This window comes from Columba livia, chromosome 2, assembly GCF_036013475.1.
Source record: "Columba livia isolate bColLiv1 breed racing homer chromosome 2, bColLiv1.pat.W.v2, whole genome shotgun sequence".
Taxonomy (NCBI): Eukaryota; Metazoa; Chordata; class Aves; order Columbiformes; family Columbidae; genus Columba; species Columba livia.
In genome coordinates this window covers 57,600,829-57,626,630 of record NC_088603.1, presented here as the reverse complement: position 1 = coordinate 57,626,630, position 25,802 = coordinate 57,600,829, and the positions used below count along the sequence as shown (strand labels likewise).

The following is a 25,802-nucleotide window of genomic DNA, read 5'->3' as shown; positions in this document are numbered from 1 at the left end:
AGCACTCTGGGATGTATCCTGTCTAGGCCAATGGGTTTATGAACATTCAACTGATACAGCTGGTCCCTTACAGTTTCAGTGTCCACAAATGGAAAATCACTGTTTGTGTAGTCGTGGTCCTTCAACAGAGTGGACCAGGCAACCAAAGGTCTGTCAATTTTATTGAAGACTGAGACAAAAAAGGCATTTAATGCCACTGCTTTTCTTCATCCCTGTTTGTCAGGTGACCATCTTCAACAAGTATTATTCCAATATTTTCCTCTGACCCCCTCTTGCTGTTAACATACTTTAAAAAGCCTTTTTTCGTGTCTAAGAACTGCCCAGTTCCAACTCTAGATGAGCTTTGGCCCTTTGTGTCTTCTCCCTACATATGCAAACCACATCTTTGTAACCTTCCTTCAAAGCCTGACCTCACTTCCAGAGATCACACAATTTCTTTTTCCTCCTGACTTCCAAGAGGAGTTCCCTATTCAGCGAAGCTGGTCTTCTGCCCCGTTTGCTTGACCTCCGACACAATGGGACTGCCTGCTCCTGTGTTTTTAAGAGGTGGTTCTTCAAGACTGACCACTCATGGTCCCCTGAGCCCTCAAAAGCAGATTCCCAGGGGTCATTGCTAAGTAGCTCCTTGAGTAGCTTAATGCTTGCTGCCTTGAAATCCAAGGTAGCGACTCTGCTGTCCTTTTTTTCTCACTACAACAAAAACTTTAAATTCCATCATGTCGTGCTAAGGCTGAGTATGTTATCAGCATGTTCATAATTTTGAATGCTCATTTGGGGGATATCAGAGGTCCTCCACATAGGTCTTAACGAAGGCAGAAGGTAGATGCCACACAGGGATTTTGTTCTTTCATTGTCTGCTACACAATACAATTTCTTCTACCTTTTGCTGATATTATAAATATACCAGAATAATTCTTTTGGAATGCTCCCTAATTATGACTGTGATGACAAATGGGGTGCTGGAAAGATGCCTTTGGCTTTCAGAGCCTTCAAAGTCTTGTGAGAAAAGATGCCAGGCTGACTGTATTTGCTTATGGTAAGAAATCATTGTCAAAGATTTAGGACTCAGGTTGGCCTACTTTGAATTATTTTAGTGTGCTTGTGAATATTCCTCTGTATTCTGAGGACCAAATCAGTCACTGATGACACTGATGATATGGGCACCATTCCCACTGAAATGCAAGAGAACTGAAGCTATACCTGCTATAAAAAGGCTGTTGCAAATGAACTCCACACACCTATGCAAGTGTGGAAAACAGAAAAGGAGAAAAACAGAGTTCAGGGCAGTACAGTATTCTGTTTCCCCACCACATGCTCCAAGGAAATAATTTTTGTGTGGACTGTAATCTCCAACTGATTACTTAGCTATAAAAGAAAACAGGGAGAAGGTGGGGGAAAAAAAAAAAAAAAAGAAAAAAAAAAGGGAGAAAAAACTATCTGTTTGAATGGCCAAATTTCTTTAATTATATTTGTTCTTCCTGACCTGAGCAACAGGTCTTTGAATTTCACGGATGTGGAGAGAAGCAGTCAGCCATTGCTAGCGCAAGATCGGGGGCATAACACTTCTTCAAAGCCTGCTGTTATAAAGCAGAAACTATTTTCCTGTCTGCTGAACATAGATATGGTGTCTTATCCTAGGTCAAATGAATATCTTTATAATAATAGCAAATTATTCCTTCTGGTAGCAGAGATCAAGAAGGGGTGCTGAAAATTGTCTCACAAGTTCATTTATCACTACTTCAAGCCTCTCTCTTTCTTACCTAGAGGTATGTGAAAGTAACAGTCAGAAATGAATGGAAGAAAAGAGCACTTGTGAGATCCCCCCTACCCAATGCAAAGAACTCTGTCCATCAGTTTGTTTGCACTGCGGAAATTACAGAGGCCAGGCTTTTATGAAGCTCCAAATCCTAACATGAAGATCCCAAATATGAAGCCAGTTCTACTAAAAAATGGTGGTGTATAAGAGGATTTGTGGGCCCAATATTTGCTGCATTATATTACACTTAGAAAGCAAGGGCATCGCATGGATGTAATTTGAGGAGTACAAGAAATTATACGAAGTTGTTGACCAGCAGCCTATTGATTGTTCTTCTTATGTAGTAGAGAAGATTTCCAAGTGAGATTTTGGAGGAGGAGAGCTACAGAGATTTACCAGTTTGTTTGTGAAGACTTCTGAAAACAGATAAACAGATTTGAATTGTAGGTTAAGTCACAAAGGCACCTGCTACAACAGCCAGCCAGGATTCAGATGGTCAGTAATTGATGGAAGGAAAAAATAATCTGTTAATTGCTTACCACAAAATAAGATGAGATAGGCTCCATCACAGGATGGGCTGTGAAGAACTGTGTGAAAGGAAAGACAGATTAGTGTAACAGTGAAGAGAAAACAAGATCCATAGAGAAAGCAACCTGATCAGAACAACCTAGACAAGAAAAAAATATATCAAGTATTGTTGTGTAGCATATATTAGTAAACATGGTCATGCATTAGGCTTGGTAACCATACTTTTTTTTCTTGTATAGCAACAGAGCCTAAGCACTTTCAAAAAACAAAACAAAACAAAAACCTAGCACTATATTTTTGCACAAAAATTCTGTGTATTCTTACATAGCATAAAGATGCCTTCCAGCAATACCTAGTAATTCAGTGCCATGAAGAATAAATTGTTTCTTGCCACAAGTTAGGTGAACAATATCCTGTCTTTTAAATTAACTTCCACACTTCTCTAATACCAAGGAAAATAAGAGAATGTAGTCTAGGTAGAAGAGATCTTCTGGACTCTTCCCCTGTACAAATGCACAGAAAAGAATGAGCAGTGACACTAAATGTATTATGAACCAGTGGATGGTAAGAAAGATTATGCCATAATTTTCACCACTTAGGAATTATAGAATATTAGTGCCCTTAGTAAAGGCCATCCTAGGTTGACAATTTAACTGCAACGTTGCATGGTAATTATACAAGCAATAGGAAACCTTCAGCAGCTTGTCTACTTTTCACTCTTATCTGCAATCTATTGTACTCTGTGGTCTCATAAATGGATATAAAGAAAATGGCTCTGATTTTTTTAAGGCATCACTAAAAATGTTAATTAAATCTATAATGATGGGCCTGCTGAGGATCGGGCATCAAATGTGCAACTCAAGGATAAAATGTCACACTGGGCCAGTGTAGGGCTTGCTTGAATTTAGAGAAGGACCAGCCAGTTCTTGATTACTGTAGTTTCACACTGCATTTGTGGTGTATTTTGCATTCTGGTAGACTGAAGTAGATGTTGTGGAATTCTGATTGTGAGTGGGAAGTTTCAACAGAGTGAGGTTTTCTTTAGGGTAGGATTCAGAATAGAACAAGAATTGGTATTTATGGCATTTGTCAATCTTTAAGATATGTCTGTGAAAGGAAATTAAACCACCCAAACTCCCTTTTAAAGTAACTTTTGTATTCCCAGATGTCTGTCTGCTTGATAAAGTGTTTTCATCACTTCATTTGTGTTCATGTTAAGTGTCTATGCTGCTGGCAGTTTTAACTGCTTGCGGTCTCCAGAGAGAAATATACCTTCACATCTTTTGCACCTATGTTTGCTGTTTTCTTGTCAGTCATACAGGCTTGACTGCAGAAGACAGAGCATTGTTTTACTTGCTCCTGCTGCAACAGGTGATGGGCAAAAAAGGGATGCACCTACTGTGTGAAGTAAAACATCTTGTCAACATTATACAACAAGTGTACTCTTAGGAGAGTTTTACTAGGCTTACAGAAAAATTTCATGTGCAAATGTGTGAAATTCTGGGGTCATTTGCTCTTTGTGGATAATTTCTACATTAGATATACAGTAGCAACCACTTAAATGTATAACCTCGGGGTACAGTAAATCTTTTTGTTTTAGTGGCACTCACCTCCACAGGGATTTCTTTCTATACCCTTGTCATAAATTGGTTTGAAGCAGATGTGCTCATTAATTTGGTCTATTAATTATTATAATTTACTTTTTTCTACTGTCTGGTGTTTTATTCACTGTAAAGTCATCGTTTTATGAAGCGTCCCTGTTGAAGGATAGACTTGGTGGGGTGTTGTCTTGCAAATAACTGATGCACTATTCTATCCATTTCAGTACAGGAGCACTACTAACATTTCAGAGTAAAGATCATCAGGATTGGGTCCAACATATTTTAATATTGGTTTAAAGTACAATAAATTTACTGTTTCTTTCATACATATGTAAGCAGTCATTGATATGATCTACAAGAGCTTTTATACTTCTGGGTTTTCACTGGAACTGTGGATACTTTTATTTTCAAAAGAAAAAAAAAGCCTGGTTGGCTCAAATAATGTTCTCCGAATAGCATTCATGTAATAGCAACTTGGCACTGTGTATATTTGTTTGAAAAGACAATTGATACTTCAGAGCTGTAACAAAATAGCTCATCTTAAATACATCCTTTTAGAAAAATCATCTCTATTTGCCATGCTCAGAATCTCAGCCTAAAAGCTTCTCTTATTGTTAAGTCAAGCTCTTACACAACTAATGGTTAGTAGAAATATTTCTGGAACTTTGCTTTTACTTTGTTACCAATCATGATATTTGATTTTAAACATAAATGTTCTCAGCTTAGTTTCATACTTGTTCCTTTCCTCCTTCTCTATATTGCAGTCTTTGGTGATCGTATTGATTTCCACCCATTTCCCAAGTCTTTTATCAACATACCATTTTCTGCATCCAGATGTTTATGTACTAAAACAGATTGTGGGTTTTGCCTTTTCCCTGGGTAACACTATGACATCTGTATTTAGTTTTTTGCTGTTGTTGTTGTTTTCAAGTGTGTGCTGCCATCTATAGAGTAATCATTGAAATAAAGCTGATATAAAAATATATTTTATCAAAAGATTATGGAAAACAAGATCTAACTAGTGGAGGAGGTATCATAGAGCAGTTGGTCAGATCTCAATAAATCCTCTTTTTCTATAGTCTCAAATCTCACAGCAAGCACAGGTGACAGTGTACTATTCAGAAAATCAGCAACTTCTATGAGTTCAGTTGTTCAGCAGATTTATTTATACTGGTCAAACTATCAGGGCAGCCTGAAAATTAGTATAAGGTTGCCCTGTCCTCAAATCCTCTAACTTGTTCCTTTTCCATCCCTATTACCATTTACATGTCCTAGTTCTTCAGGAGTTTCCAAGATCTATTTATTATACCGTTCTTCATTTGTTTTTTAAAGCTTAATTTTAATTCTTTATTCTTCCCCAGCATCTTGTTAACTGGCTTCATGCCTCTCCTCTGTATCTGGCTTCAGTCTGCCAGGTTCCAGAATGCAGTGCTGAAGATCAGTTCCCATTTTCTCTCTCTCTCACATATCATTTTGTCACTTGATATCTATTTTAGAGTAGATATATTTGTTGTAATACGTTTATTCAGGTTGGTCTGGAAAGCACTTGGAGAAGTAATTCTCTATACTTTCATGAAGTACCTATGGGATATCCATGCATGGTTAGAAACTATCAGCCTTTATCTTGATACTGTTCATATGCTTTTCAGCTTGAAATTTTTTTACTAAGGCTTTTGGTGGCTTACAGCCTTGGACAGGGTGAGGTATATGAGTTCCTGGCAATCAGACTTCTGTTCATTTGAGTTAAGAGATGTGACAGAGAAAAACTACGTCTTTAGGTCTTGCCTTGGCAACGAGTGTTGGAGTGGGGATATATTTGACCAGTGCTGCTGAAATGCTTTCTTATAATGGAAGACTTTACAATCAAAAGGAAAAATTTAACCTATATGGATGAAGTGTTCTTAAAAATATCTTTTGACATTTTCTTCTTATTGCTGAACTTAAAAATTGTTCCTATTTCCCAGCATCAGAGACAAAATGAAGAAAAAAAATCAATGCTGAAGACTGATCAGTGTTTTTCAAAACTGACTTAATAAGATAAAAATCAATGCAGCTGTATTATTTGCCATTATTTTATCACCAGTATCATTCAAACATGGTAATATTTGATTCTTAAGTTAAATGTGAAAATATTTCAGTTACCTTCTACAGAGGCAAAAAACTTAAGGAGGGACTTATTTAGTCAAACCTTAGTTTTCGTTGTAATCCTGGTTTTGGAACTTTGACTTCTGCAGAAACTGGAAACAGCTTCATATTTTAAGTGCCGGTATATAATTGCTCCTTTAATGACAGAGGGTGAAATAGAACACATTATTACCCATATTTGCAAATTACAAGCTCTGATCTTCCCTCCTTCCTGCAAATAGCAGTTCCATCTTGCTTGGTTGAAAGATCTCTACTGGAAAACCTGAAAATAAACTTGGGCACTTAATTTCCTCCATGGCAGTCTAGCAGTGCTTTTACTTACTGTAAAAATGCATTGGCTATTTAATCTTTTTTAGGCAAAAATAAGCAGGAGTTTTTATTTGCCTGCCCCCGTCGTCCCCCTTGCAATTTCTGTTTTCTATCCCCACTATACCCGGTAATATCAAGACCTCTGTATTGATCTATTTAAAGAAAAGTCTTTAAAACTCTCTTGTGTAATATCCATGAACCAATTCCTAAACCATGATTTGACTTAACAGTTGAGAGGTTTTTTTGTAAAAAAAAAAAACTTGCATTTTGATATTTCAATTCCTGTTTACTTGCTGCCTTTGGTTTGGCCCTCTGGGATCTTAGTTTGAAATTTCTCTTATAAACTAAGGGAAAGAAAATGTTGTTTTAGGGAAGAAAGTCAAAATTCTTACGTAATCACTGGGATGTGTGAATTGGTATTTTTAGGGAAGCATCAGGTATGTTGAAAGACTACTGATAAAATCCTGGGTGTTGGTGAAACTCTGGTGATGGCATCTTTTGTTTTAAAGATTTATTTCATGAGAACAGAAGGACAGACTTCTGCAAAAATGTCTTACTGAATTTAATCCCTATCGGTAAGCTGGGCCAGAATGTTGCGAAATAGGAAATGCAAACCTAATAGTGGGTAGACACAGGTTTTGAGAATACAGGACTTAATTAGGTTCTCCGTTGGGCCACTTACTTTTACCTCTCTTTTTCATATTCCTTTACAAATTGATAAATGTAGTGAGGTTGCTCTTCAAGTGGCTCTGAGCAGCAATATGTACATTCACTGAGAACAGTCCCACCCCTTCTCTCCATCATCAGCTTCATTATAGACAATATCTGCAGTATCATAATGAGAGAGCTTGTAGTTGTACCTGTCCTCTCCCTTTCCTCCTCCCTCTGTACTGTGAGAGAGAAGTAGCATGGCATATTGCATAGCTAAAAGCTTATCAAACCTGAATTTGTTACACCTCTGAATTTGGCAGGCAAGCGTTCACAACCATTATAGAAACACACGGCTCATCACCACATGAAGCTGGACACCCTAAGATAGATGATATTGGATTGGTTTTCTCGTTGCTCTGCAAACAATCACATAGGCTTAAGCTACGTGATCTGATATTCTCTAATTGACAGCTTTTCCAAGGTTCATTTGTTAACTGGGAGCATGACATGTATCGAAGTTGTTTCTTCATAATGCGTTTGGCATTAACAGGGAAAGCTGTCAAATACCTCAGACATCAACATCTCAGCAATAAGATACTTGGCCTCCAGTTTTGACTTTCTAACTAGTGACTTTATATTTGCGTAGGCATTTGGAATGAGCATACGAGAGGACAGGACAGGACATAAGAAAAAAGCTTCAATACATTCCCCAAAAGAAAATTTGTGAAAAAGTATTTTTGCTGATTGGGACATTGACCTGAGTTTTGTGGTTCAACTGTTCTTTTTTCTTGGTTTAAGATCTTGGTTTCTCACTTAATCAATCACTTTCCGAATACTCATTGGATTTCAGAGGGTTCTTTTATTTGGGTATATTAATAAATAGGCATATCTGATTTTATTTATAGTGGTGAAGAATTTGTATGTAAAAGAGATGCTGAAGAGTTTAGCTTGCCTGTGTATCCACAAGAGAATACAACCTCAAAGAAGTCTCTATTTTAAAGTATCCTAACCTTTGCCCAGATGAAGCCCGTGTTTGTTTGAAATAATAAATTACCTGTGTAGAAGAGACCAGAGGATGATTTCTCCACCAGTGTTGTCACTGTTTTGCATTTGCTATTTACTTGCTTTCATTAACACTTTTCTCAGAACACAAATTGTGCCAGGACTCCAATGTTCAGCTTTTGTTTCTTTTTTCGTTCTGTAAAAGATTTCCACTATCTACTCTTCCTTGCAACCATTCGTACACAAGATGTTCACACAGGGTCTATACGTACTAATTAAGAGCTTGGTCACAAATCCATCATCACTAATTTCTGCTGCTTCTCCTGCATCCCATGAACTTGATATTAATAGTTACAAGATGAATTTATCTTAGATATACAAAAAATGTGTTTTAATTTCAGTTTGTTGTTCTTACTTAGTGTAAGCATGTTACTCTAAATATTTAAATTAATTTCTCTAGCACCTAGTTAATTTTCTGCACGTATTCTTCCTTCTGGAAAGACTACATGCCTGGAGAAGTGAAATTTTACATTAAATTTTACAGATGTCTTCAAAATAATGAAGGAGCTTCAGCAGTGCTTTGACTAACATTGTTTAGGAAGTGAAACACAGCTGTTTAGATGAGGAAAAAAAGTGAATGAATGGGTCAGGATGCCTTCATTTGACAGGAATAAAGAGGCTGGCTCTGACAGAAGAGCCTCATCAAAAAATGGCAGGGAAGAATGAGAAAAGTCAGATTCTGCTTAGAAAAGCCGGAAACCAACTTTTTGAAAGCCCTGAGGTCTGGAACCTGAGCACAGGTCTTTCCTCCCTCTGTAGACATCAATTACCTGAATTCCTACAGGCAAATATTCCTGAGCTTTTGGGGGACATTCTGGACCTGCCTCCATCTAAGTACTTTCTGTTTTATTTGCAAGGTGTGTTGACAAATGTAATTTGTGTCCCTGGTGAGCACTGACTCCAGAGGCCCTTCTGTCTTGCAGGGCAAGCACAAGCTGCACGTGGACACGGGACTGGAAGGCCCCTGGTGTGGCCTCATCCCCATCGGGAACTCCTGTGAGAGCGTGACCACGACAGGCCTCAGGTGGAACCTCGGTAAGTCAGACGCCTCCAGGACAGGGGGTTTAATGTTATCCTAACCAGACATTTACAGCAGCTCCACCAGTGCTGAAGGGTCTTACGTGTTTGAAGGTGGCCCTGCCAGGCCACTTTTTTCTAGAAATTAAGGGTTGTGGTTTCTTTTTTTTTAAAAAAAAAATAAGATAAATATATTTAAACCTGAGATATCACAGGCAGGAACATGTTTTCCATTTGGGAGTCATTATGCTATTTAAATAAAACGTTTGTTGAGGTCATGATACATTACCATCTTGATACATTGCCCTCCAGGGAGGGGAAGCTGCTAGTGCCTAAACTCCTGGTTATAAGCCATAAAGTTACAACAGACAAATGATAATGTGACACAGATTATTAAAGCTGCCTCACTTATCCTGAACTGCTTTGCTTATATTCTCTGTTTGTCAACTCAAAATGAATAGATCTTTTTCATTTTCTTGTTTTAAAGTGGGAAAAGATGCATTTGATCTAGAACAGGGATATTTATCTGTAGAGAAAGGAGGTTCTTGACCAAAAGAAATTCAACCTCTTGCCCCTCCTCCCACACTGAATCATTCAGGATGTATTTACTCATGAAAACAAAGGAATATTTTAGATAAAGATCCTTTAAAACTTACGGGAAGCAAAGAAGTAATTGAGAAGCTCTAATCTTGTAGTCTGATTTACGTGACCAGACTTAAGGACCATCCCATCTAGAAAGGGCATGTGGTTCTCACAATATGTGGTACAGTGCCTTCAGTGGCTAGTGATTAATCTGACACTGACCCGCAGTGCGAGCCAGCAGCACGTGTGCATGTCTAGAGAACACCTTGTTCTACTGAGGATTTGAGCATGTGTGATTAAGGAGGTGGTAGGCATTAGTAGCTCATTAATGATAAAATGTGTAAATATGGCCTTAATTCAAGATGTGAGAGGCTTGCCAAGTGAAGAGCTGTTGGTCTAGTGATGTTTTTGTCCTTTTAAACTGGATTGTAAGAGCTGAATGTATTGTATAAGGGATGTTCTCTTGATTTGAACAAGAGTCAAATATTTTCATTTGTACTGATAAGTACAGTTAACAAGTAAGGTACTGAATTTTCATCTGCTCCTCTCCTATTGTATAGTGAATTTTGTGGCTTCTTGCACTGAGGAACTACTCATTTCTCAGTAAACGTTCTGCCCCCCAGAGTGAGGTGGAAGAACTGCAAACCAGCCTCACATTAATGGAGCATCTCTGCAGCCTGTGTTACTTTGCAAAAGGCTACTGTGTGGATCAAATGTTGCAGACGCTGTGAGGTTGCAGTCCTTTCTTGTGGTTTTGATTATTAGTTTAAAAAGTTATTTTTCAGATACATCAGAATACATCAGGTTTACAAAGTGTTCATGTGAAAAATGGTAATTTTAAAGATTGTCTGCTCCCACAAGTGACATGGCTCTTTTACTACGAAATTATGATTGCCTGATCTGCTGAAGCTAAAGGACATAGGGGTTGCTAGTCTAGCTGTGCCAGCTGGAGGGGAACACGTTGGGAGGTGCAGTGGTAACAAATAATAAGTTTCTGTCTATGATTGGGTTGCTTTATCAGTTTTTTCCGTGTTTATCATTCTAGTTGTGCTGTAATAAACTTCTACAGGTTACATAGAGGCATAGCTAGATATGGACCTATGGGGATTTTTATTACACTTTTTTTTTCTTTTTCTGGAAAAGAAAAAAGTATTTAAGTGACTGTTTCCTACTTGTTTGATGTTAATGTGAGACCACCATCTCTGCTTCTCCCAGTCCTTGTTGTGCTCTCTGTTTCCAAGAGTAAACCTCAGACCATAACAGTGTTTTCCTTAGTGACGTGTACACTGCATCCCATTACAGGCTGCACTTTCAGTCTCCGTATTCATGTTTCTCACAGTTCCTTAATTTATTTCTCTGTGTTATCATCTCAGATATATGAAAACCAAAAATGATCTGGTCTTCCTTTAAGATGTTTCATCTATCTGAGACACCAGGATTGTTACAACCTGAAACTACTCTTGTGCCCAAGTGATCAGAGCTAACCTTTACTCATCCAAATACAGATTTTGAATCAGGTTATTGTTCAGATACTGATAAAACTACTCAAAGAGTAGTTTCATCCCCCAAGAGGGAAACCAATATCTCAAATCCAGCATGTGGTTAGTTATGAGTTGGTTGGATGTTTTCTCTAATAAATAAGCCTTACATTCAGATAACCTAAGTTTGATATTAGCTTTCTTTGTGCTCATGACTTTTGTGCTGCCTGTAGTTTTGCAAGTACTTTAAAAAACTTTAGTCCTCCTGTAAATTGTGATGGAGAAGCAAAGGTTCACCTGGGAAGAAAATGGTATAAGAAGATACGGGAGTGTGATGTGGATGTCAGCATTGCTCCTGAGGGATGGCAGTGGGAGAGCTTTCTCTATTCATTCATTAAGGGCACTCTGAGTACACACCTTCATAAACCTCAGTGAATAAAATTGTTTGGTTATAAATCCATTTTCATTTGTAGATCATGAAAAAATTGAATTTTTAAGACAAACATGACATGAAAGACCTTTTTGTCCAGTTTGTTATGGAATTAATCACAGACTCACAGAATCGACTGGGTTGGAAAAGACCTCAGAGATCATCGAGTCCAACCCTTGGACTCCCCCCAACTCTAGTCCGTTTACTAGATCATGGCACTAAGTGCCATGTCCAATCTCAGTTTAAAAACCTCCAGGGACGGCGAGTCCACCACCTCCCTGGGCAGGCCATTCCAATGCCTGACCACTCTCTCTGTAAAGAATTTCTTTCTAATATCCAGCCTAAATCTCCCCTGGCAGAGTTTAAGCCCATGCCCCCTTGTCCTACTGCTAACTGCCTGGGAGAAGAGACCAATCCCCACCTGGCTATAACTTCCCTTCAGGTACTTATAGAGAGTGATGAGATCACCATTGAACGTGACCCAACAAGTTTGTTTTTAAAAAGTAATTTTTGAGTCCTCAAAGTACTTGTTTTAAGTGTCTGGGCCATAAACTAAATCCAGAATTTCAGTGCTGTCTGATGATTCAAACATGATGCATTAGGTGAGAGGTGAGCCCTCATTTTTGCGAACAATAATTTCCAGTAGCTCAACATTCGAATGACACAGCAATACAAGAAAGAGCTGGCTTTGCATCAAGGTCTTTAATGTTTAACACCAATTTCAGTCTGAGCATATCTGGATTACTTTGTTGATTAAAATTTGTAAAACCTTCAAGGAGTAGTCAAATGTTATCTGTGTCTAATCTACAGGTACTGTCATGAGACTTTATAGTCTCTGAATAGAAAAAGACAAGGATAAATACCTAAGACAGAAGCTGTATTGTGGTTGAGAGTAGGCTATCAAAGGTCTCATTTCAATGGCTGAATTAGATAAAACCTGAAATCCATAAATTATTCTGCCAGCAGAGAAACAATGATGTCTTGGTTGTATTTTTAATATTGCAGACTTCAGTATTTTTTGTGTGTCTGTGTGAGAATGCAACATGTATGCATGCTTTTATGCATGCTTATCTTAGTTATTTGCTAGCCTTAGAACAAACAGAACTTTCATTTATTTTAGTTCTCATCTTGTGGGTGAAAGAACCAATAGAAGAAAGTAGAAAACTGATTACAGAAAATACTTTTTACCCATACATGCTATTGTGCAGCACACATTCAGAACACATTATAAAGATATTCTGTCCACTCCCAAAGGAATACAGATCTTTTCTCTATTAAAATCTGATTTATAGCACAGGATTCAGATAATGCTTTATCTGATTTGACTCACCTGGCTGCTTGCTGATAACAGCTCCCGTGTCTAATAAATAAATAACAAAAAATCCAATAATGCCAGAATTACCCAGCATTCTTCATTAGATCCTCAGTGATGCTTTCATGGAAGGGACTAAGGATGGATGTAGGAATCAGCTGCACTGCTCATGGAAGAAGAGGTTGGAGGATAATGGTAGGCTTTTCTAGAAAATAGTTTGTTTTCTAGGAAATTACTGTAGAAAATAATCTTGCCAACTGATTTACTGTTCATCTCTATGGCCTTTAATATGCTGTATGTCATACATACCTTTCATGTATTGAAAATGCCGGCATACATATATATATATATAAAAACTGTGTGTGTATGTGATTGTGCTTTCCAGGTAATTTTAATGCAAATTTGCTTCTTTAGGCAGGAAGTTAAATTGCTGTAAAATGCCACCATTCAAAAGAGCGCCACTGTCATTTCACTGCAAAAGGCAATAACAATAACAACAGGAGCAAGACCTTTCTCTGACTGTAGTAACAGAGCATCCACTGACTACTAACTTCACAGGTAGATAAACAGGATCCAAAATCTTTTTGATGCTGTTTATATTGTTAGTAAAATTGCAATGCTTTCACTGTTTTAGTGCATTGGGGATTTTTTGATGTTACATTGTGAATGGAACAAAAAGACTGCAAAAGCGGTAGGGTTTTATGTCTTAGGAGAAATGCAGAGTCAGATAAAAGAAAATTAGTAACTCCTTAAAAATAGTTAGAGGATGAGGGACTGTTCTGGAAAAGGCTGTAAATTAGGACAATGGACAGGTATCTGTGTGCTAGCAAAGCTTTTTGTATAAGCACTCTGTAACCTTTTTTGTAACTGAAGTAGTTTACATGGCACATTTTGCTGCCCTAGTTCATTCTGACTGAGGCAAACTGAGCGGCGCTCCCAGGAGTAGCTCTGTTTTCAGTGGCAGAGTAAAAAGCTTCACAGCTGGATTCCCCTGTCCTGCTGTCTCCTCCATGCCTCTCTTCTCACATTCTTTGCTGGAAGAAGACTCCCAGTACATCAACTGGGAGTATCTTCACAGCCTCAGTGATGTATTTTTTCCCTTGTTAAAGCTCTAAGACCCTGGGTTGGGTGGGGTGACAGAAATGACACTGCTCCTCGCAAAGCTTCAGGCATTTTTGACCTATTCCAAGCCATTTGCCTGCAGGAGTGCTGCTGTTTACCTTCCAGAGTCACATCATTTATTACAAGGCAAGGCCTGCTGAAATACTTTTCCTATAAAGCAGATGTTCTGATGGTGGCAGCCTGGCATCCCACTGCTTTACTGCAAGTCAGCAAAAGCAACAATGAGGGCAGTGCTTAGCATTGCATGAAATGATTTTGAACCAAAAAGACTATTTGGCATACATTAAAGGACTGATGAACCCAGAGCTCAGTTGTGCTAGGCCCCTAAAGCTGTTTTTATCTTTTTTTCCTGAACAGCAGCTTGAAAACTCAGTCAAACTTTGTGAAGGGACTCGAGATGGGTATTTGATGTCACACGTTCAGTCCATTTCCACAGATTTCAATGAATGTTTGGAATTGGTGGGAGGGAGATTTGGTTCCAGCTCTTCTGTAGCTGGGTAGCAGAGTCCTGGCATTCAGTTTAGAAAGGCTGCTTTAACGTGATAAACAGATACACTCTTCCAGATCACACTGCTGAGGCAACATTACTGCTGTAGGACTCCAGTTATGGAAAGATTCATGCAAGTACCATGTGGACTAGCTCAAACCGCTTCAAGGGCTAAGTTTAGCCCAGCTGGATGGCCATCTTCAACAGGACATAGGGAGTGTATGTATGATACTTCCATACAGTAGTGTTAGGCAGTAATGGCCATGAACGGGTAGAATAAAATCACCTCAGAGAGTCTTCTCCAGCACAGTTGTGCACAAAGCAGATGGCTCTCTGGAACCATCCTGAAGTGAACTGGAGATGCTTATTTATGTCTAGCTACTTTGCCATGGCACACTGCAACTATGGGAACTAATTTCATTATTAATATCAAGGTGAGAAGGTTGTCAAGAGAGCAAAATGCTGCTCTTTCCCTCGAATCTCCTATGTTACTTCAGTCCTTCATTCTGCTAATGGAAATGTGACCTGTAGGTATGAGGAAATAAGTGCTCTACTTCAGACCAGCTTTGGTGCAGATAATCCTCATGTTTGTGGTGCCAGTAGATTGGTAAGAACACTAAAGTCACATCAAAATCAGAAGCAACCTGCTGCTGCTGAAGTCTATGAGTTGTAAGGACCAAATACCTTTGTGGGGAAGAGAGGGGTCTGCAAAGAGCCAGAGAGTTACCATTTAGATTACTGGGGATTCAGAATAATCCTGTGGATTTCAGCAGTGGATCTGAAGTTTCATCAGTGGGTGTGAGGGCAGAATTTGTGCAAGAAAGAGATCTTTGAGTTTATACTAAAGACATTTAACCCTAAAGGCATTCTGTTCAGTCAACCTGCCCATATGGATAGTGGGAAGTCCTCTCATTTAGACAATGGCAGAAGCAAAGCTTCAAGTACGTAATGATGTACTTGAAAGAAAGTCAGTGAAAAACTGACCAGAGTACAAAGGCTCATTTGTCATATCTCTTGCAAATATACTTTGTTTTCATATTTAAATGCCCAGAATCAGTCATAATAAATGTAAATGTCACGCTGCCAAGAGATTTCCAAAAACAAGGAAGCTGTGATGCATGTGGTGAGTTATTGCCAGTTCCCAACGTTTCTGTAGAACCACAAAAGGGCAAGGACCAGAAGGAGGACAAATCAATCATGTCTGGCTAGAGTCTCTCAGAGTTAAAAAGTGACATGCGCTTGTCTGTGATGACTCAGTTAATGGACAAGTGTACTATTTAGATTTTTGGGGGGTTGTTCAAGTAGGTAGGTGTTACTGTTAAGAATTTACTCCTCCTTTTCAATTCATTTACAGACCTTTTAGTTCTATTTATTTTTAGCACACACTGGTGTGCATGATTGATCTCTTCTCCCCGGAAACATGACACTGAGGGAAATTATTTCCTCTGTGGTGATCTATTCCTGTACCTTAATGGCAAACAGTTCTGGCTAGTCCCTCTGTTGTGTCTCAATTCTTCATTTGCTGCTCCGTTTATAACCACTTGGCACATTGTTTGAGGGGGCCTTGCTCTCTCCAGTTTTTGCCTCTGGATGTTTATGGAAGAGGTGGATTTTTCCTTGCTGTTGTATGAAGTTCTCAAGAGGACTAAAATCTCATGACTTTTGCTGTACAGTTCTTATTGTCACTGACTTTTACAGTATGCTTCTAAAAAGTTATGTTTTGATTGTAAGTTGTTTATGACATCCTGATATGTAATTAATTAGCTGTTAAAAACTGGCTGTAGTAACTGTTCTGGAAATACTATTTTTTGATGTACATACCAATGACAGATCACTAAGCAAATCTGTTCTTTTCAGGTGAGTTGGAAAATACACATATCTGATAGATGAACACATGTCTTGCTGTAGAAGTAGCTGTGGCTTCTTTTGGGGCAGTAAATACATGTGGGGCAGTCAGGGCGACAGCGGGAAGAAAAAGAAGAGAAAGTGGGAAAACTGACATGTTAGGAGGTTGCATTTGGGTTTAGAAACATGTTTTGGAGAGAAGAAAGGGCAGATAACATGAAAATGTGGGAAGATATGAATACAGAGATTGAGACAATAAGAACAGAGGTGTTTTAAGTAGACAGTTGACATCTTCCCTTTTGAAGCACTGAACTGAGGCCAATATTTCTGTCTTGTTATTTCTCTGCTGTTAGCAGTCTCCTTCGTTTTTCACTGCTGTCAAGGCATAATAACCTACTTCTACTGTCAGTAAACCGGTCAACTCAAGTGATGCGGGCCTGTCCACCCATCTGCCTGGGTCTTGATCCAACAGTAAAAGATGGCATTAGACATTTGATTTGAAAACAAGAAGGAAGACTCTTTACTTGCACTCTTGTGGCTACCAATTCAAGACTCTGAAATCAGGAAAAACCAGAAACAGAGAAATAAAAGTAAGTAGTTTTTTTGGGATGTAATGATGCTTACAGATTCAGGACACCGGCATCACTCAGTGTGCCAGGTGTATTCTCTGGGGGTTAATCAGGAGCCGTAGCTGAAGGTGCAGATGTGTACAACCTCAGCCCCTCCCACTGCAGAAACTGAGACACTTGGGAGGAATGAGGTGAAGTACTTCTGAAATGGGGGATTTTCTTGTGGTTCAGGCAATTGATTGTCCGGAGTTTTTACTCTGTGCAAGTATTTTAGCTACTTGCAAGTTAGCTGTTGATTTGTCTTAGTGCTCAAGCTGAGCTCTCAGCACTCTGACATTCCTCTGAGCTCTGCTGTGGTCCTGTAAAGCAGAATACTCCAAAATGAAAGCTGTGGTATTGTCTTTAAGATACCCGCTTTTGATGTTAATGATGTTAACAGTTTAACAGGTGCAATGGTATTATCAATTCTGTTGTAATGAGCAATACACAGAAGCCCGTGGGGATTTAACATGCATGCATTCAATGCAATTTAAATCCATGCAGTATATAAGGCATAAAGCCCTATGACGAATCAGGGCTCAACGTGTGTCAGTTAAGAGAATACTATTAATATTTACTGAAAGCATGTGGCCTCCTTGGTTAATGCCACTGTATAATTAAAGGATGAAAGCTAAAGAACCAGAAATAAAATTTCACAGCCAAACTTTAATTTTGGTATCCCATTGCTCTTTAGTCCATGACTTTGCAGCCCTAGCATTTCTTAAGATTCATCTTCCATGTGTTTTGTATCCCAGGGAACGTGGGTCCATTTACTATTAACAGGTAGCTGTATGTACCATGCTACATTGTATCCATACAAGTCTAGGTCAGTATGTGGTAGCTGAAGTTCCTGTGTTATCTACATTTTGAAGCTTTTCCTTGTATTTAAAAGGAAAATATTTATAAAAACAATGAAACGTTTCAAACAAGTCCAAATATTTTTAGTATGTTTTAAGTAGGTGGTGATACATGTCACAAAACAAGAGTAAATTGAACTAAATAGGGGTGGGATGGATGTCAAGAGATCTTACAATCCGTATAGCTTTCCTATGGCATCATTCCTGAAAAACCTGAAAAAAGGTAACTCTATTATAAACTTTCGGCATTGAGGGTTCCTTCATAACAGCTTTTTCAGAAAGTCTGCTCCAATTAGAAATTTTCTTTCCTTTCTGTATACTGTGGATACGGTATGTGATAAATATATTCTCATGCTGTTAAGCATTAGGACAGAGTATTTATAATATAATTGCCAATACAAAATCTCAGAATTGTACATTTAGGTTTCTCAAATGTAGGGTATAACTCTGTAGTTTACAGAGGCACCATCAATACCACTCTGTGACTGCTGATTGGCATGCCACTTAATGATGCTGTTTATAAGACAATTTTCTAATCAGCTGTGTGAACACTCATCAAGAGTTTGCTTCTTGATGTAAACCAGAGAAGTTGGAGAGAAAGATAGGGTTTGTTTTGCTTATAAAAACAAATGGGGAAAAAAGCAAGTTATAAGGAGAACTGTCAGGTTTTGTTTGGTTTTTATTTTATTTTTTTCCCATTTTGTAGAGTATTGATATGGTAAAAAAAAAAAAGGCGAAACACAATTATAGAGAGCTTTGATATGAATCTGGATTATGCATTTAAAAGCTCAATGTAGAATTAAAAGCTGTGGTGTGAATGAGTCAATATTCTTCAGGGTATTGCCTTCATATATTTTGAAATTGAATGATGATAGCTTAAATGTTAACATTCTAGTTTTTAACAGGTGTTACATTTCGAAAAATTGCTTAATAATAATTATGTGATTTGATATTGTAGATAGTCTGTTTGGTCTAGTCATTTGAAACTGGAGCATGGTCACTTTTCCATTCATTTCACATGTCAGTTTTAGTTTTCAACCCAATAAATGTAGCCAAGCCTCTCTCCCACTCAAGCAATAATTAATTATTCCATGCCTTCTTCCTAGCTATTTCTTTTTTTTTCTTCTGTAATAGGCAGAATACCTTTAATTTTAAAAATGTTATATAAAACACACATAAGCTGAGTCAAGTGTGTCTGGCCTGGAAACAATTCATTATGTGATTTAAGAGATTTTAACAAGATCAGCCTCAGTTGAACTGCACAATTTATTAATAACTTTGGTACACAAACATAAAGTACGTCTTCCAAATATATCCCCAGGCAATCATTGTGAACCCCTTGTAAACATACCTTGCCACCCTGTGCTCTGTATATTGAATGTATGTTAAAGAATTTATGTTTTATGAAAACATTAGAGCTTAATACCAAACTTGTGGAATTAATCGGAGAATTGCACCTTGGCTTTGATATTAGCACGTTAATTTTGAGGTGCCTCTGTCCCTTCCTTCACTGAACTAGGGTAATTTAAGCCTTCAATTCATCCAAACAGGTAGGCATCCATGTGTTTTCATGCACATGACTAGTTCTGGGCAATATAAAGCGGGTAAAGTTAAACAATGTGCAGAAGTACTTACCACAAGTCAAACTCTGCAGCAGGAGATATAGCCTTTAAATATGCCTGAAATGGCTTTTCTATATGTAAAATAAGGCAGTAGTGGCTTTAATCTCAGTCTCTGGGGTTAGCTGTCAGTGCTGGTTCCTATTCAAATCTCTCTTCTCACTCACTAATGCTGTAGAGCTCCCTTTTCTAGCTCTGCACATTTTTAATGTATTGCTGGTCGGCTGTAGTAATTTACATGAATTTCTCCTGATTTTACTGTTGAATGTCTGGGCAAAGTATGAAGACGTGGTAAGACAAATGACTTTGAAATATTTCTTGCATCTGGCTTCTTTACCCGTAGTTCAATAGATGTGGTTTCCCACCAGTACAGCTGTCAGGTCCATGCATCAAGTAATTTTTTCATGTGAGGATTCTGGAAAAAAAGCGTTTTGGCTACCGACGAGAATTTTTAAACAGTCATAACATTTCCATTAATATAGCCAAAAGCGTTACAATATGCTACATCTGCATAGTTGTAAGAAAACGAAACGCTCCAGATAATTCAAATCCACTGTGCTTGATTCACTCTATCTTTTTTTTTTTTTTAACAGTGCTAAAAATTTGCCACACTTTTGTGGCTTTGTCTGCCATATGTAAAGCAAGATTTTCAATCCACGTTAAAACCATGTATGCAGCAAATGCAACACACTCACCTAGGGAACGGGGAAAATTTTCCACATCGTGTAGTGGACTGGATTGTATTAAATACTAACATCAACATAAATCTTAGTTATACGAGAATAATGAAGTATTTTTCCTTTTTATTTTAAGATATGAAGTGTTGCTGTGTTTAGCTTTTAACATTCCAAAAGCCTGCAAACTGTTTTTTGGCAAATACAAATCAAAAAAGCTGGCAATACTCTGCAAAACATTTGCAAGGTACAGTAGAAAGGTTGGTTGATTCTTCAGAGCTTGTGCATGCCAGTTTTCTCTCTGCTGCTGCCTTTCGTTACCCTGTGTGTTTATGGTTCGTGTAGTTCTGGAACAGACCCGCACCATTTAAGACTTGTCCTGAATTTTTGGGAGCTCTCCTGCTGGTAGTTAGTTTTAGATCCCAAATGTCTCAAGCAAACATTGTCAGTGAATCTTCAGATTAGCTTGTGTTCCTTTTAATGCCTTCACAATTTCTTTAGTGCCCCTGCTGAAATAATATCTAAGGAATTTTACTCACTGTTGTGAAATCCACTTTTTCCAGTTTATGCCATTCTCTAACCTCCCAGGGTAATGATTCCCTATATGTTTGTCAGTCTTGGTTTTGTGCCCTTGTTTCTTGAATTTCTCTGCTGATTTTCTGGCCTACCTGCTCTGATGCTATTTTCAACAAATCCTTCAGAAGTTACTAATAATGAAGGCAGTTTAAAAACAAACAAAAAAAAAAAAAAAAGAGACAAAAAACCACCAAACCTTAATTGTCAGCATGGCACAGCCCAACTTGCTGATTCAGTGGGTAGCACACCAGGCTGGGGACCCTGCAGTAGGGTTGGAACACATAATTAGCTCTCGTTAGCATATTCTCTTCTCCTGCTGTTTGTCTTGTTAACTCTTTGATGCAGGGACTGTTTGCTACACTGGGTCTGTGCAGTGCACCCCATCTTGCCATAGGGGTAAACATGATTAATTGCAATTGGGAAATGACGTCTGGAGTTACAGTTGAAAGTTAATACCACGGAATGATTCCTGATTTTAAATAAATGTATATTCTGTATGTGTTAGAGGCTGCATCTGCATTATTATTCTCAGAAACTGTACTGTGGAAAGAGAAGAAAATCATTGTTTAGCATACAGTGCCACCTACAGAACAGGTTGTGCAGCCTCCATTTCATACACTCTGGGTTTTTTTGGTTGTTTTTGTTGTTGGTTTGTTTCTTTTTTTTTGTCACAGCACAGTTGGCATTCATGGCTAGAAAGAGTATTAGAAGCTTTTAGCAGGTGCCAGCAGAACTGGAGGATGAGCATGAAAGGTCAAGAGCCTGGGGACCTGGTTGAGCCCTTGCTGAAGTGCTGGGCAGTGGTTCCTGCTCTGTCAGCTGCTGCTGCTTGGCAAGTTGGTTCTGTCACCCAGGATAATCAACTGGGAGGTGGTTTGTGTGCTCACTCAGTTCAGCCGTGATCTGCAATGTCTGTAGGCCAGGCTTCATCAACAGCACCCATTATTAACTTTCTCTTAGAAGCCTAAATTGTTTGGGTTTTGTTTTGCTTGGTTTGTTTGGTTTGGGTTTTGTTTCTCTGTTTGTTTTATTACAACTATTTCTAGAAACACTACAACTAACTTTTCTACCAAGTGCATGATTTACTGCAGTGGTCTGACAGACATACAGAGGTGGAAAAAGAAGGGAAGGGACCAGAGAGGAAAAAGTCCATCTAGGATCACGTCGTGAACATTACGCATAGTAAAGCACGCTGTCAACTGTCCTCTCTGTTCAGAGTCAATTTAAATGCAGGGGAGAAGTGGAGGGTGTCCTCTCATGTTGTTACCTAATCATATGCTGTACAGAACATTGTTCAATAGCAGTTGTGTGTTTGCATTGTTCACTGGTTGGAATAACAGTATGAGCATTGTGGGGAGGGGGGTTGGATTTGATCCCTCAAATCTTTACAGTGCTTTTCAGACAAACATTAGTTTTGGTGCAGAAAGATGAATATGGTAATATTTTTTTTAAGACAGAAAAGGCAAAAGAACACACAAATATCACTTCTTCTGCTCTCAGGAATCCATTATTTATGTAATATAGCAAATTAAGTTCTGATAGTCACTGCAGAACAAATTGTTGTCTGTCCTCTTTTGTCTAGTTTCTGAATGTTGGAAGTTATCTGACCTTTAAGCTGTTACTAGCTCAGGACCCACTGTTTGGCATCTTCAAATTAGTGGGGTTGAAAAAGAGAAACAGAAAGGAGGGCTGAGAATGAATTCTGACATCCAGGGCAGATATGAAGTAATTTTCTGGCAGGTGATCTTGCAGAGGAGAAGGAGGAGGGGGAAAAACAGAGAGAGGCCTTTTTTTTTTTTTTTTTTTTAATATAGTTAGATAGGAAGTTCGATGTATTTAAAGTAGCAACAGAGATAGACTGGGAGGCTGAGTGTTTGAGACAGCTGAAGTTGCGTGTTAAATAGAGTTTATGACACTATTCTGCCATTTCTCACCTGCACTGTCACAGTCAGTACATGTGAGTGTGTAGGTGTCTGGGGGTGTATGTAAATAATAATTCCTCTTTATTTAATATACCTTAAACCTGAAAAGGGACAGAAATAAGAGTTAGTAGAGTGCTACAAAATGTGAAAGTAATTATGTAGTAGTTATCCTCAACGTTTCCATCTTTAAAGTGGTTTTGAACTGCTTAAGTACAGCAGTTACTGCAGACTGTGATTAGATAAATGGATGCAAATAGTAATTGTAACTGATGAATGATTGATGATGGTTTTATATGTTTATCATTATATACCGTTGTAAACACTTTCTTCCTCAGCAAGGATGGAGCCTGTAAGCAAAATGATGATGTATTGAATATGAATTCAAACTGTAATATTTAAAAGACTATAGAGGGCCGATATTGTAGGCTGGGATAACCACAGAGCTGTTACCGGAGTAACTAGTGAACTTTGCCTTTGGTATCGACAGGCCAAGCACCAAACTCCTTCCAGTTGATATTCAGAGCCTGAATATAAGTGCAGCTTGGAAAGTGGGTTAGTAGGAGAGAATTTGAAAGTGCAGATGGGGAAGCCGACTGCTGTTGAACAATGGTTTTGGGTGGGGGAGACCCACTGCTTAACAGAAGAAGGGGAGACACCATTTCTCATAATTCTTCTAAGGCTTCTTCACAGCTCCTGCCTTTTTTCTCAACTTCTCAGTGTCCTGTCTTCTTGAGTTAGAGTCAACCTTTGTGAATTTCTTCTGCCTTGTAGATCGTTAAGATCTACAAGACATTTACAGTGCAGTATTTGACAGCCATGGGAGTGAAAGTTGTACACCCCCATTGTAAGAGCCATTTGGGACAGAACAAATATGTTTGGATATTTGGAAATTGATGGGAACAAAGAGACAAACAAGAATGTCCCCAGAAAAGCAGAGTGGGACAAGAGGTTCGTATAATCTGATGCTATACTTCTATTTGATTTGTCACCTGCCATTTACTAGTTATTAATCACAGTAACAGATTAAAGGGATTTTTATTGCAGCAGCTTGAGTTTAATATCAGCTCTTTGTGTATCATACAATGCAAAAAGTAACCTGTGGTAATTAAATTACAGGCTAAGGCTTCATTATACATAAATTCTTCTATTCACCGAGGAAAAAAAAAAAAAAAGCAGGATATTACTAAAGAAAAGCCCCAGATCATTAGCAACCTCTGCTCCCTGCTCTGTTCCTTTACATCACGTGAACTGCAGTGCTGAAATCTGCTATTTTTCCTATGGCATTGTAGAACTGACAATGAACTTGCCAGGTATCCTGTCATTTGCCTGCCCTTGGTCTTGTATAAAAGAAGTGAATTAGGTTCTGTTTTGTTGACCTTTCAGTTGCAAGGGAAATGGTAGTCCTGTTTGCTTACACATCAAATGCTGCCAGGCTGTTGTCTGCATTAACCTTTGTGGAACACCCTGATGTGATTGTTACCTTCTCACCAGCAACACAGGTGCCAGAGAGAATAGGGAAAGGATAAATTAAGGGTACCATGCAAAGCAGCTCAGCTAAAGACATTTTTCTCCTGCACTGAAGAAAAGATATTCTGTATGTGTTTAACTACTTAGCTGGTCTGCGAGTCCTGTAATTTGCTTAGTCAAACAGAACTTCAAAACAGATGGTTTCTAAATTTGGGGAAAATAACCATTTCAGTATTTTTTCCCCTGTGCAGACTGCAGTTATGCTTTAGTACTGAAATTATTTGAAAATTAAACCGGAAAGTAAAATTGGGGTCTTTACCAACTGAATACTAATTTCAGGAACATACAATTTTTAGTCTGTGTTAGGTTTTCATCTGCACATTTAGCCTAAGATTTGTTTATACTTTGATTTAGTGTTTCTTGCTGCTTACTTGCATAAACACGGCCAAATCAGTCAGTCAGAGTCACCAGTGTATTTAGCTCCCAGCTGCATTTGCTAATAAAAGGAAGAATGACAAGTTCCTTCCTTCACAGAGGAGGAAGTGGAGAAGCATAAGGAAATAATTCATTGCATGTACATAGCACCTGCAATCAGCAATCTATGTAGGCACTTTACCAAAAGTAAAGTACGCTGCCTTATCTGGAAGATGTTTTTGTTGTGAGAAACTGCTTTGTTCTCAATCTCTTCGTTGAGGAAACTGAGTCACAGAGTATTTGTTTGGTCTGAGATTGTAAGTGAAGCTAATCGAAAGGTAAGAATCCTAGTATCTTGGGCTTTGGGATTGTTTTTAATGCTGATAGAAGTAAACTAGGACAAAGGAATTAATTGCTTGATATTTAGTATTTTTAAGATATATTTAATATTTTCCTACATAGTTAAAATTTCCAAAGTGTACCTAGTAAAATTATATTTACGAATACTGCCCCTCTCTTAGAACATATGGTCAACTGTTAGTTATTTGTATGTGTCCATCCCTGAATGTGAGGAGGTTGTGTAGGTGTGAAAATGGAGTTAAATTCAGTTTCACAAAAACTGAAGCATAATATTTAGTCTCCACTTTAACACTCATTTAACTGTTAGTTGTCAGTGTGTGAGCACCTGTGTACACTCTGATAACCTTTGAGATATCTAATTGCCCAAGAACTGAAATTAACTTGGGTTGAAGATTACTAGAGGGAATTTTAGGGATATGGCTTGTTTCATTCAAGTCTTTGCTTCTTCAAACAAGCGTGCCATGCAGTGCCCAACCAGACTCCATTGTGCAAGGCAGAGCTGGGCTGTGGAACTCATTGCTACAGTATGCTGTGCAGACCACAGATACTAATGGATTCAGAAGAAAACCTGGGAAATTAAGGAAAAACAATCCAGTAAACACAGTGATGTAATCTCCACCTCAAGAAATGCCTAAGCTACAGGTTCTTTGAGGGAGGGTGTGCTGAGAGAAATACCATATTGCCCTGGCTTTAAAGTTCTTTCCGAAATACCCCTTAAGGACCATTGCCTGAGGCTCCTGTGATCTATCCTACTAAGATAAATCCTGAGAATGACAGCAGTGGCTGCTTTTGTACTCATTTGACCCTTAGAGTCTGTAGCTCTTTTTCTTCCTGAGATAGCACTTATATTCTTCCTTTTGGCCTCCTCTTCCAAGCTGTTTTGTCATCTGCCCAGATTAGGGACTCATCATTATAGTTTAAATTGCCCTTTCTTGGACGGAGGGCTAGAACTATATGCCCTTCTACAGAAAGCATTCCCC

The 25,802-nt window shown here is 38.4% G+C and overlaps 1 protein-coding gene across 9 annotated transcripts in view; it reads left to right on the top strand.

Moving 5' to 3' along the window:
- TPK1 (thiamin pyrophosphokinase 1) overlaps positions 1–25,802 on the top strand; it is a 309,285-nt gene that overhangs the window by 237,413 nt on the left and 46,070 nt on the right. For 8 of the 9 annotated variants that reach the window (XR_010470210.1, XM_065052108.1, XM_065052109.1 and 5 more), the window contains one exon: positions 8,976–9,087. Coding sequence is in view for 7 of the 9 variants with exons in the window: in XM_065052108.1 (XP_064908180.1) it covers positions 8,976–9,087 (112 nt within the window). In the remaining 2 variants the exon portion in view is untranslated. Of the gene's footprint in view, positions 1–8,975; positions 9,088–13,285; positions 24,801–25,802 lie in introns of all 9 variants that reach the window. The other variant, XR_010470211.1, reaches the window with a different exon arrangement.